This window comes from Hypanus sabinus, chromosome 13 (assembly GCF_030144855.1).
Source record: "Hypanus sabinus isolate sHypSab1 chromosome 13, sHypSab1.hap1, whole genome shotgun sequence".
Classification (NCBI taxonomy): Eukaryota; Metazoa; Chordata; class Chondrichthyes; order Myliobatiformes; family Dasyatidae; genus Hypanus; species Hypanus sabinus.
This window is the reverse complement of record NC_082718.1, coordinates 104895440-104908659: the sequence shown is the minus strand read 5'-3', so window position 1 is coordinate 104908659 and position 13220 is coordinate 104895440. Positions and strand designations below refer to the sequence as shown.

Here is a 13220-nt window from a genome sequence, read left to right as displayed (position 1 = left end):
GCTCTGATTTCTTCAATGGTGAACTGGAAGCCTGCGTAACAAGTGAAATCCTCATCAACATTCTTGAACCTCTCACGATTGCCCACCCCTACATACCTGATTTGCCCCTCCCTGATGTGCCATTCAACCTCATTTTCCCTCCCCATCCCCACAAACCCAGATGCCCACTCAACATAAGCTGTCAGCCTTCTCCCCCAGTTCCCACCCTTGAGCTGACCCAAAGCTCATTCTGCAACTCCAGTGCCAACTTTTTCTCCAAATCCACCTCGAACCTCCTGCTGGGCCTGCAACCAACCTTCCAGGCCCAATTTCAGACACATTTTCTCCCATCCTGAGGTGGGATCTTTCTAGGTCAGGACTGTTTCAACCAAATAGAATTAGATGGTCACCTACTCCCTGGAGATCCACTACCGACATTAAAACAAGATTCCCTTGCAAATGTCAGGTCAGGAATATTTAGTTTGTGCCCTCCCCTTTTCTATAAGTCATTTACAGCTCGCTCTGTGGCTCTGCTAACCGAATGACAAAGGGGACTTCAACCCATTAGCAGAATGTCCCTGGCAAAACTGCTCTGTAATCTGCCAGCTCACCCAGAACGAACAGAACGTCAGAGATAAAATGAATGGAAATGAACACAGATTTTCCAGGGGAAAGCAATGCTGCCTGCCACCAAATAGAAGTAAACTGGAAACAACACGGGACTAAGATTCACAGCTGATGAATGGGCTTTATTGTGAGATGAGGATTCTGTAGGTGTGTACTCACGGTCAACCTGTCAATTCAAGTACAGGTTAGTGACTGTATAAATCTAGTGCCAGGAGTGGAAGAACACCCTCCTTACTTTGTTTCCAATAAGGAAATACCCTGCACCTTGATTTCTTTCTGTGCGATGGCCAAAGTAGTTAGTATTTCATAGGGTACACCTTCCTGGAAAATAAGGAAAAACTGTTACCTTTGTATTTGTGCTTTCAAGTGTTTTTTATAGATACATAGCTGTATATAAGTATCTGACCTTTGAATATATTCCTGGAGATTTCATCACATCAGCATAATGCTAAGACTGGGGTTCGATTCCCACTGCTGCCTATAAGGGGTTTGTATGTTCTTCCTGTGACTGCGTGGGTTTCGTCCCACATTCCAAAGATGTACAGTTACAGTTACTGAGTTGTGGGCATGCTCTGCTGGCACAGGAAACTCGTGACGCTTGCGGTCTGCCCTGACATAATCCCCGCTGATTTGATTTGCTGCAAACAACACATTTCACTGTACGTTTCAACGTATAAAGCTAAAGACAAATAAAGCTAATTTTTATAACCCAATCAAATGGAACCTTAATTCCCAACATTTCAACCTCCATAACCAATAAATAAAACATTTTCTTTAATGCCCAAATGTTCTAACATCATAGTTGCTTACAATGGTGGTAGGAAGTTGTTCTTTAAGCCAGGGAGGATTGAGAGCAATCTTTTTGTTTCCAACAACATACAATATTACAAATAGGATTTGGCACGATCTTTATTCACTGTACAACATAAAATTCAGTATATCATCAAATTACCTCCAATAGAACCTTTGTGGTGACTTCACTGAGCTTCAGTAAATCTTTCAACATATACTCCAGCACCTTGGAATAGAGCAATTGCCAACCTTTGGCTGTGGACCAATCGGATTAAGGCAAACCCAAAGTGCATCTTTCACAGAGCTGATGATCTTCCAACAGAAGATTATATTTGTCCTCAGTTAACCTCCTTGAGTACAGCCTGTAGGGACAAGAGTCCTGAGCTATGCAGCTGCTCAGTATGAACTTCGGCAAAGACCCTTTCCACAGCTCGTTTGCAAACACACAATCCACAAGGAGGTCTCTTCCACACCACAGCCGATGTGACAGCAATTAGCCCACAAAGTATCTGACAAAGAACACACTTCTCATCATTGGCCATATCTTCATCCTTTTAATATGAGGAAATAACGATGCTTCCTTGAATAATGAACTACCTCGCTGATCCACCCAATTTCCTCTTTCTCTTGTGAAACAGTCTGTTTGTCCAAGGTTTTGATCTCCATTGCTTCCTTCACTTTGTGTGTTTTACTTTTGCCTCTGAAGTACCATGGAATTTTATGTGATGCAATGGATGTTATATAAATAAAGAATATTGTAGTGCCTGTCGGATAAATGCAAATTTCTTGCCTTGCACCTATTATAGAATTACACTGTAAGTCTCATTGCACTTACTATATTTCTGTTGGCATACATTCTCCAGTGAGTTGAGCCTTGGAATCATGGTGAGACAGCACAAAATCAGGCCCTTCGGCCCACTGAGTTCATGCTGATCCTCAAACACTAATCATAAAATCAAGTTCAATTTTATTGTCATTCAACCATACAGCTAAATGAAACAAATTTTCCTTATTTTTTAATTCTCCTCACATACTCAACACTTCTTCCCCAAGTCTACTACTCAGCTACACACAATAGCCAATTAACCTACCAACTGGTGGGATGTTGGGGCGTGGGAGGAAGCTAGAGCACCCAGAGAAAAGCAAAGTGGGAGGATGTGCAAACAGTGCTGGGACAATGGCAATGCCAGTAACAGGGATTGTAATGATACTCATCTGCACAGGGGTGCTAGAAGTGGCACAGTAGCATAGTGGTTAGTGTAATACTATTACAGCGTTAGTGACCCAGGTTCACTTCCACCACTGTCTTTAAGGAGTTTGTGCATTCTCTTCATGACTGCATGGGTTTTCTCCGGTGTTGCAGTTTCCTCCCAAATTCCAAAGACATATGGGTTGGTAGGTTAATTGGTCACAGGGGTGCCTTTGGATGGTGTGGGCTCATTGGGCTGTTGCCGTGCTTTCTTGAAATAAAATTTTATACTTGTCTAACACTCCATAAAATGCTGGTGTGGGTTCAGTCCAATTGCACAAAGGTCACCATTTTACCTGGAAACCATCACTACAGTCCAGGTAAAACCAAGTTTTGATTGTGCAGTGTTGAATAAACGAGCTCTATGTGATCCAGATTCTCTACACTATGTTTAGTATTCTCACCAAACAGTCAGGGCCATTGATGTGAACCAGCTATAGTCAGAATTTATTTAGTCTCCCCTCCCATGCACCTGAATTCCCTGTGCTTCAGTGTAATGTATAACCAAAGACTTGGACATTTTATAAGCAATTTGCCAATAAACCTGGGTTTTCTGGCTTTTTTTTAAACCCAGTGTAAGCGATTTAGGTGATGCATAGTTAAATAGAAGCCCTCTTCAGGAGAAAGCTGAGCATTAATTTCCTTTTGTATATTGCTATTAATTAAAAACTAAATTTAGTGCACAGTTATATATGACAACAGCTACTAATCCACAATATATGAGAATTGAACCAAGAACTTGTGCTGTGATTCTAACAAAAATAGCTTGAGTTACATATCTTGTTGACAATTTTTATGAAAGTGCTTTGTATTTAAGCATGGTGGTTCTGCAGGGAAGGCATATCAGCTCTCCAAGTAACAAATGAAGAAAAAAAGTCGCAAATTATCTAGCTGCTTAGACTATGAGATTCACCAGCTCATTTGGAGAAAGTAAAATCTAGTCGATGAAAATCTAATTCATCTTGACCATCTTGGTAGTCACACAATATGATGATAAAGCTGGTGACCAGATATAGTTATCCATCTCTATCAATTATTCTATCACAGTCCATAAATAATGCAAGGAAAATCCCAGTGAAATCCCACAGGTCCAAAGACAACCTTATCTTTCCCAGGCACATTATGCTGATTGTGCCATGTCTCAAGTTTCTCATTTACTTTATATTCAAATATTATTTATGAAAGAAATTGATCTAATTTGCATTTGAATTAATCAATATTAATTGTTTCCATCATTTTTCCCTCTGGTGTGAATCTATTGATAGAGCAATCTTTCAGTGAATTGAATTGAATTGACTTTATCTTGTTTCTGAATCTTGTCTCTGTTGATTAGTTATATACTGTAGATTTCACCTTCCTTCCTACTGCACCCACTGCCTGCAGACCCTGTCTCCACTATTCATTTCAAAGGCCACTCTGGTCAGTTATTTTACTACATTTACCATTTCTACAAAAACTTGCATCTAATTTCCTTTATTATTCCAAACTTTCTCTCTCTCTCTCGACTTTTGTGCCTTGGGTAGTGTGCTCAAATATTTCATGGAATATGTCAACACGAGGAAATCTGCAGATGCTGGAGATTCAAGCAACACACACAAAATGCCAGAATGCCTTTAGATGGTGTGGGCTCATTGGGCTGTTGCCGTGCTTTCTCGAAATAAAATTTCTGGTCTCAGCCAGAAACATCGACAGTGCTTCTCCCCATAGATGCTGCCTGGCCTGCAGTGTTCCACCAACATTTTATGTGTGTTTCATGCAATATGTCGATTTGGCAGTAATGCTGTGCCTCAGAAAACGAACAAGAAATGAATGCTGAATTTATCTGTGTTCAAGTGATTCAGGAAGGATAGGGCAGGAAAACATCATTATTGGTGCAGGCACAGAGAGAAAAGCGTTGAGGTGCCAAGGACTGATCCATACTTATACTGGGTGTGATCTGTAGGTCACCAATGAGTAGGAAGGATATTGAAGGGAAAGTTTGCACAGGTGTAAGAACTACAGATTAGTGGTAATGGGGAACAACAAAGTAGCAATAACATGAAGGATATACACACAGTGGCCACTTTAATAGGTACTTCTTGTATCTAATGAACTGGCCACTGAGTGTATGTTCTTGATCTTCTGCTGTTGTCTTCTGCACACCACTGTTGTAACATGTGGTTATTTGAGTTACTGTCACCTTCCTGTCAGCTTGAGCCAGTCTGGCCATTCGCCTCTGACCTCTCTCATTAACAAGATGATTATAGTCCACAGAACTGCCACTCACTGGATTTTTTTTTATATGATTTTCGCGCTATTCTCTAGAGAATGCTGTGCATGAAAATCCCAGCAGATCAGCAATTTCTGAGATATTCAAACCACCCTGTTTGACACCAACAATCACTCTACAGTCAAAATCACTTAGATCACATTTCTTCCCCGTTCTGATGTTTGGTCTGAACAACAAATGAGCCTCTTGACCATGTCTGCATGCTTTTATGCATTGAGTTGCTGCCTCATGATTGGCTGATTAGATATTTGCATTAATGAGTAGGTGTACTCATTAATATAGTGGCCACTGAGAATAAATGGAAAGAATTTTTGAGGTAAATTCAGGAGAACCTTCTTGATCAATTGGCTTAGTATCTAATGAGAAAGGCAGAATGTGAGGTTAGACTAAAAGCAAACAGAAAAGAGAATCCAGAATTTCTCCAAAGACGATTTACTAAGTGGTTGGGAACACATGAGCAGTGGCAGATTGGAGATCCGTTTGTGCGGGTGAGGATGGAGGTAGGAGTGGAGGCGTGGGTGAGGGTGGAGGTAGGAGTGGAGGTGCGGGTGGGGGTGGAGGTAGGAGTGGAGGTGCGGGTGAGGGTGGAGGTAGGAGTGGAGAAGTGGGTGAGGGTGGAGGTAGGGGTGGAGGTGTGGGTGGGGGTGGAGGTAGGGGTGGAGGTGCGGGTGGGGGTGGAGGTAGGAGTGGAGGTGCGGGTGAGGGTAGAGGTAGGACTGGAGGTGCGGGTGGGGGTGAAGTGGAGGTGGGTTGGAGGTAGAAGTGGAGGTGGGGTGAGGGTGGAGGTAGGTGTGGAGGTGCAGGTGAGGGTGAAGGTAGAAATGGAGGTGGGGTGGAGGTGCGGGTGGGGGTGGAGGTAGGAGTGGAGGTGCGGGTGAGGGTAGAGGTAGGAGTGGAGGTGCGGGTGGGGGTGAAGTGGAGGTGGGATGGAGGTAGAAGTGGAGGTGGGGTGAGGGTGGAGGTAGGAGTGGAGGTGCAGGTGGGGGTGGTGTATACCAGTGACACAGAATGAGTTTTGTCTACTTGTCTTTTCCAAGGCAGATGATACTGCAGGTTTTTGGAAATAAAAACCTGAGGCAGTTTATGTTTTAAAAAAAAAAGCTCAGTTATTGTACTCCAGACACTGAACACAAAGCGCAGTCAAAATACTTTATGTAATTACGTCATCACGTCAGATCAGCCTCTTAAAGTGAACTCAGCAGGTCCGGCAGCATCTGTGAAGGGACGTGTAAAGTTGACATTTTGGTTTGAGACCCTTCATTTGGAATGAAAGTGTGAGGGGAGATGGCCAGTATAAATAGGTAAGGTGTAGTGGTGCAACAGGAGCTAGAAAGCTGTAGGTGATTGCAGAGGCCTTGGTCAGAAATGTTCACTCTTTATTCCCCTCCATGATGGTGCCTGACTTGCTGAGTTCTCTCAGCTTCTATGTGCGTTGCTCATGCTATCCAGCACTGGCGGGATCTCTTGTGTTCAAGGATCCAGGTGAGGATGTGTTGATCGGAGATGGAGTCATGTGGAGGAGGGGATGTTAGAAATAGCAACGGGCAGCTGGAGGCAACAAAGGGCTTCTGATAAGAAAGGAAGGTGGAGCACGGAACAAATAAAGGAGAAGGGTGGATGGTAGTGTGTAGATACAGTGAATTAACTTCTCGTCCCGTTGCCTGGAAGTGAAGGCTCCCCGATGTTACACCCTGGTTCAAAACAAAAGATAATCTCAGCAACAGCTGGCCAATCAGTTTGTCAACAGTGTGCAAGCCACCCGCAGTAACAAACAGGGATTAGACTAATCACCATTTGGATGAGTTTAGATTAATGAAGGAAAGCCACCATGAATTTTAAAATGCAAATTGTATTTCACAAAATGCTGGAGGAACTCAGCAGGTCAGGCAGCATCTACAGAGGGGAGTAAACAGTTGACATGACAAAGAGGCTCAGTCCGAAACGTCAGCTGTTTATTTCTCTCCATAGATGCTGCCTGACCTGTTGAGTTTCTCCAGCATTTTGTGTGTGTTGCTCTGCATTTCCAGCATCTGCAGAATCTCTTATGTTTGCTTTTCACAAAATTGAGTGAGGTTTTGATGAGCAAACAAAGGCAATCAGAGCAATGTGATTTATTTGTCCATGGACTTTCAAAGGGAAGTTGATAAAATCAGCAAAACTTAAACCCATAAGAAGTTCTCTGTAGCTATTTTAATATCAAATTAGCTTGGGGCAGGAAGGAGTGTTAGTGAATGATTGTTAGACTATTGTTTGTTTGCAATCGTATTTACCAGGGATCAGTATAAGGTCCATTGCTGAGCTTGATGCTCACTAATAACAGTGAAAGTTGTACAAAAATACTAAATTTTCAGGTAACAAAGCAGGGAAGTGCAGTAGATAGAGCAGACCCTCAGCCATCAGGCTCTGGAACAAAAGGGTCAAACTTCACTCAACCGCTCTTGCCCCATAATCTATGCACTCACTGATGCACCATCAATAACTCATACTGAGACGTAAGGCGAGATATCGGCTTTTATTGACTGGAAGAAGGAACCAGGAGTGAGTGTCCATCATACTATGTCCTGGAGACTGAGGCCGAGCGTCGGGCCTCAGATTGCCTTTATACAGGGGTCTGTGGGAGGAGCCACAGGAGCAGTCAGCAGGGGGCGTGTCCCGACAGGCACATAGTTCACCACACTCACTTTCAAGGACTCTTCATCTCATGTTCATAATATTTACCATCCATCCATCCATCCATCCATCCATTTATCTATTTATTTATCTATTTATTTATTTATTTATTTATTTATCTATTTATCTATCTATCTATTTATCCATCCATCCATCCATCCATCCATCCATCCATCCATCCATCCATCCATCCATCCATCCATCTATTTATTTATTTATTCATTTATTTATCCATTTATTTATTTATTTATTTATTTATTTATTCATTCATGCATTCATTCATTCATTCATTCATTCATTCATTCATTCATTCATTCATTCATTCATTTATTTATTTATTTATTAATTATTTTTATATTAGCACAGTTTGTTGTCTTTTGCACATTGGTTGAACACCCAGTTGGTGCAGTCATTCATTAATTCTATTGTGGTTATTTCTGTTTTATGGATTTATCGAATATGCCCTGAAGAAAATGAATCTCATGGTTGCATGTGGTGACATACATGTACTTTGATAATCAATTTACTTTGAACTTTGTGAAGTAATAGCAGTGCCCGAGAGGATGTCCTCTGGCTGGGTACATCTGATAGGGAAACCAATGCACTGAAAAACAAAGTGTTGTATTACGCTGTTACAAAAAGGATACAATTCTTAAAAGTGGTAAAGATTTAAATAGGCCTGAAAACCTTGTGTGCAAAACTTCCAACATACAGTATAGAACAGATTGTGGAAGCTGGCAAAAAGAATGTGTATGGGATTCCAGAGATGGGATGGAAATTCGCAAGCAAAGTACTGAATGTTGAAGCATCATAAACATCAGTTCATCCATAATTGTGTCCTACTCTGAGCATTGTACTGTCGGAAGGTTATAAAAGATTCAGAGCTGGTACGGGAAAGATTTAATAGCAGAATTCTAGGGATGAGGGCCTTTGGGGAACGTCAACATAGAACATAGAACGGTACAGCAGAAGTACAGGCTCTTTGGCTCACCATGTCCATGCTGAGCATGATGTTTAATTAAACTAATCCCTCATGCTTGCATGTAATCCAAATCTCGCCATTCCCCTACGTGCCCATCTAAAAGCCTCTTGTACATCACTGTCATATCTGTTTCCACTGCCACACCTATATCACTTTCTGGGCACTACCACTCTCTGTGTAAAAAGCTTGCTATTGTTATGAACCCCGTAACTGGGTCACTTACCAGCAAAGATAGAGAGGTCTGTTGAAGTCTGATGGTACTTTTTTTAACAGTATTTATTAGTAAAAATACACAAAAATAATATCAATGCAAACATACAGATAATATACGTCGTCAATACTAAATCTAAAAGTGCGGGTATAATAATAATAAGAAATAAGCTCTATTGTTGTCTATGGGATTATGTATTGTCCGATGGAAATATAAAAGTCACTCAGTTCATTCAGGCTGCAACCTTTGGTTGGAGAGAGACAGATTTTAGAAACTTGCCGGCTTTCCTGTATCTGATCTTGATCCGTATTCGTCCTTTAGCGAGGCCGTTCCATGGAAGACTTGTCATCCAGGCAAGGATGGACACACACACAAGCCTCCACCGGTCTCATACATTTCTCCTGGTGTGTCTAAAGGGGTTGTTCCCCAGACCCTCTTTTATCCTTACTCTCGGGGTCTCAGAAGTCAATCAGGTTGGGATGATGCAATCCCTCAACCAGCCCACTCTGGTCATCCCCTGAGGGCTTCAATGAATAGTACAGTACTCAATACACAATTCCGTCTCCAAGAGACAATGGCCGTTATCAAGGGTTCCGCCTTGCTGAGGCCAGGACACATTCCAAACCTGTGTATTCTGGACGTCTCTCTCTCTCATTTCCTGGGTCACAGACCCGAATTAATAGCGATCTTGCAATTCTCAAAAAGGAGGGGGCTACTTTGTACCCTTCAGCCCCTCAGAGTTGTGGCACATTCGTAACACTATGAATATCTCTTTAAACATCCCACCCACTTCTTAAAATTATTCTGTCTACTGTTTATAATTTCCACAATAAAAGATCCTGTCTGTCTCCCCTGTCTAGGTCTCCCATGATTTCATAAACCTATCAAACCTCAAATACAAAACTGTACAGTCTCTCCTTGTATCTTATATGCCCTTTTCTTGCAGAAGATGCAAAAGCCTCAGGACTCGCACCACCGGGTTCAAGAACAGTTACTAACCCTCAACCATCAGGCTCTTGAACATAAGGGAGTAACTACACTCATTCTGTTTCTGGTGCTCCCACAACCAATGGTTTCACTTTATCTTGTTATTTCATGCTCTTTCATTTCATGTCAATTCATATTTGTTATTTATTTATACTTGTTGTTCATTGATCCTGTTTACAGTTACTTTTCTATAGATTTGATAAGTAAGCCCGCAGGAAAAAAAATCTCAGGGTTGTATGCAGTGACATGCATGCACTCTGACAATAATTTTTTTAAACTTTAAACCTCTTCTGAACCCTCTGCAGAACCCTCTCCAAAGCCTCTACATACTTCCTGTAGTGGGTCGACCATAGCTTCACACAATACTCCATGTGTGGCCTAAACAAAGTTTTATAGAACTGCAATATGACTTTGTGACTTCGGGTCGGAGTAGATGTGATAGAAAATCATGAAGAATCCGGACGCCTAGACAAACTAAATAAAATGTAACTCTTCTCAGTGGCAGCAAGGTCAGTGATGTGCTGGGGGCCACCCGCCAGTGTCTTGTACCAACATAGCGTGTCCAGAGAGTTCAGCAGAACAACAAAGAACACAACACACAATAAAACGCCAACAGCAAAAACCTTTCCCCACTCCCTCCCACCCATCCACATGCACAAGGAGAGGCAGCAGTGAAGCAGTCTTACCAGTGAAGCTTCTGCTGCACAAATAACATCAGGAGAGAGAATGCTGGGTTAGATTCAAACTAGATAATTGCTTTTATTGATGAATCCTTTCCCTTCCATTGTGGGGGTTGGGTGGGGATGTTAGAAAGGACAAAGAAGGAGCTAAAAATACCCACATGACTCTGAAGATGAAAAAATTTGAATTTAATATCCTTTGGTCAGGTTTTTAAAGATAGCACAAACTGCTACAAAACTATTTGGTAAGGATTCAAAGAGGATCAAAAGAAAGTCTTTTGGCATTGGGTTAAGAAGCCATGTTAAATAAGACTGCACACAGGCAGACTTATTAAATACATTATGCAACTGAATAAATTTACTTCAGTTGCTTGGCTGCAGTTTGAAATAGAAACTATTGCTTTCTTTTCAAAATCTAGAGCACTATCTATAGTCCCATGAGAGCTGTAAGATCAGAGAAGCCCCTCTTACCTGCTGTTCATTGTTATTTCCAATAGAGATGAGCTCATCTACAGAAACATTCATAAAGCGTGCATGCTGGTAATTGGGTATGCTTGCTTAAACCTCAGGCCTGGAGGAATGCTTTGGACTAGGCTTGGCCTGTGCCATCCCTCCTCCTCTCCCCCCACCCCCCATCCACCACATGCTGCTCATCTTTAGCTGCCAGCAGGTGACTCGAGTACATTCAAGTTACCTCTGGAATTCAACATCGCATAAAGGCACCATGTAGTTCATTATAACTTTCCATGTAGAACTTTCTACAGGGGCACGACTGGGAGCATCCTGACTGGCTGCAATACTGCCTGGGATGGGAACTGTACTTCCCTCAATCGCAGGACTCCGCAGAGAGTGGTGCGGGCAGTCCAGTGTACTGTAGATGTGAACTTCCCACTATTCAGGACATTTACAAAGGCAGGTGTATAAAAATGACCCGAAGGATCATTGGCGCCCTGAGTCACCCAAACCACAAACTGTTCCAACTGCTACCACCTGGGAAATGGTACCGCAGCATAAAAGCCAGGACCAACAGGCTCGGAGAATATAACTTCTTCCACCGGCCCATCAGACTGATTAATTCATGCTGATGCAGTTGTATTTCAATGTTATATTGACAGTCCTGTTATATATACTATTTATTATAAATTACTAAAAAATTAGACAGAGACGTAACATAAAGATTTTTACTCCTCATGTAATGAAGAATGTAAGTAATAAAGTTAATTCAATTCAATTCAATTGTAATTGCACTGATTCACTGAAAGAACTTCTATGTTCATTCTATGTTTCATGGTATACATTAATGGCTGGATACATTATGCATTCCATCAGCTGAATTATGGGCTGTGTTAGGTTGAATACTTGATTAATTGTAAGAATTAGAGCCAGTGTTTGTAGAGTTATACAGTGTGAATAGCTGTGGAAAACAGGTCTTTCTGGTTTACAGAGAATTTAGGTTATGGACAACACTCAGAAACAGAATTCTTACATACCCTTTACTTAATTTGGCCAGATTGCCAAAACTCATTGGGTTTCACCTTCTGAAAGTTGCCTATTGTTGAAAAGAGTCCACCACTGGGGCCATGAGGAGTGTAATTTCCCAGCCTCTACATCGGAAGGTAATCTCTCCCCTTCCAGGGGTCCAGGATCTACAAAACTTCCAATTTTTGTGGATCACTGAGTGGTGTGAAGCCCCTGATTGAATGTGTCCTTGGCAAAAATGGGCTTCCTTGGTGGGGGCTGATCTGGGATGGAAGGAGGTGGTAATTTTGATAGGGTGTTGTCAAGGAATTAATTTACTGCTGTGGTTTGGAGTTGCAAGAGTTGGTATTTTGATGCATTTTAAAAGAGGATGCTGGATATTTGTTTTATTTTTTTAATATACCCTTCTTCCTAGGTGATTGACATGATTATGTCTCTGACCTTTATTTGGATTGGAGGTGGGTATGAGAATCTTCCAAAACTTAAGAAAAATCCACAAAATGCTGGAGGAACAGCAGGCCAGGCAGCATCCCTGGAGGAAAATGAACAGAGATGTTTGGGGCTGAGACCCTTCATCAAAACAGGAAAGGAAGAGGGCAGACCTGATGCAAACTTCATTTTCCTCCTCAGATATTGCTTGATTTGCTGCGTTCCTCTAGAACTGTGTGTGTTGCTCTGGATTTTCAGTATCTGCAGAAACTCTGAGTATCCAGAAGGAGCAAGCATCCCCCAGGTGACTGATATAGTCAGAAGCATCACCAAGGTCTCGCAGGAGAAACTATTAGCATATGTGGAGGTTGGTGATGTGCCCACCCAAAGCCCAATGATCAGTGCATTGAAGTTCATTGGGAGATGTGAGGTTTTGCTAGTGAATGGGGCCTGAAGTCATGGACGGATATCTAATGGGATAGTCTGACTCAATAACTCTTCCATTAACTTACTATGTTCTGAGGAGGATAATCCCAGCTGACTACAAGTGGTTGTTGATGCTTGTGTTTTGTTCCGATTCAGGTTCTGACACTTAATTCAGAAGTCCAGCCAGACAACCAGATCCATGCATCTTTGCAGCAGGTACCATTGCAGAGTCTGGATGGTTCCATTCAGCATATTCACCGAGTTTCCTCAAGCCCTGCGATTACCACAGGTAGAACTAATGTTTGGATAATGTTACCACCATAACATCCCACCAGTCAGTACCAGACTACACAGGACTGCCTGGACTAAGCGTCAGTTTTGTAGGGCATCTATGCTCTGAACTGTAACAGCCACCTTGAGCGCCTGGTTGTGTGTTATTT

The 13220-nt window shown here is 42.0% G+C and overlaps 1 protein-coding gene across 4 annotated transcripts in view; it reads left to right on the top strand.

Moving 5' to 3' along the window:
- Positions 1-13220, top strand: part of hnf1a (HNF1 homeobox a) — a 239282-nt gene that overhangs the window by 183240 nt on the left and 42822 nt on the right. For 2 of the 4 annotated variants that reach the window (XM_059988327.1, XM_059988328.1), the window contains exon 9: positions 12937-12996. The exons of 1 other annotated variant lie outside the window; for it this stretch is intronic. In XM_059988327.1, coding sequence (XP_059844310.1) covers positions 12937-12996 — 60 coding nt within the window. Of the gene's footprint in view, positions 1-12936; positions 13070-13220 lie in introns of all 4 variants that reach the window. One more of the 4 variants, XM_059988326.1, reaches the window with a different exon arrangement.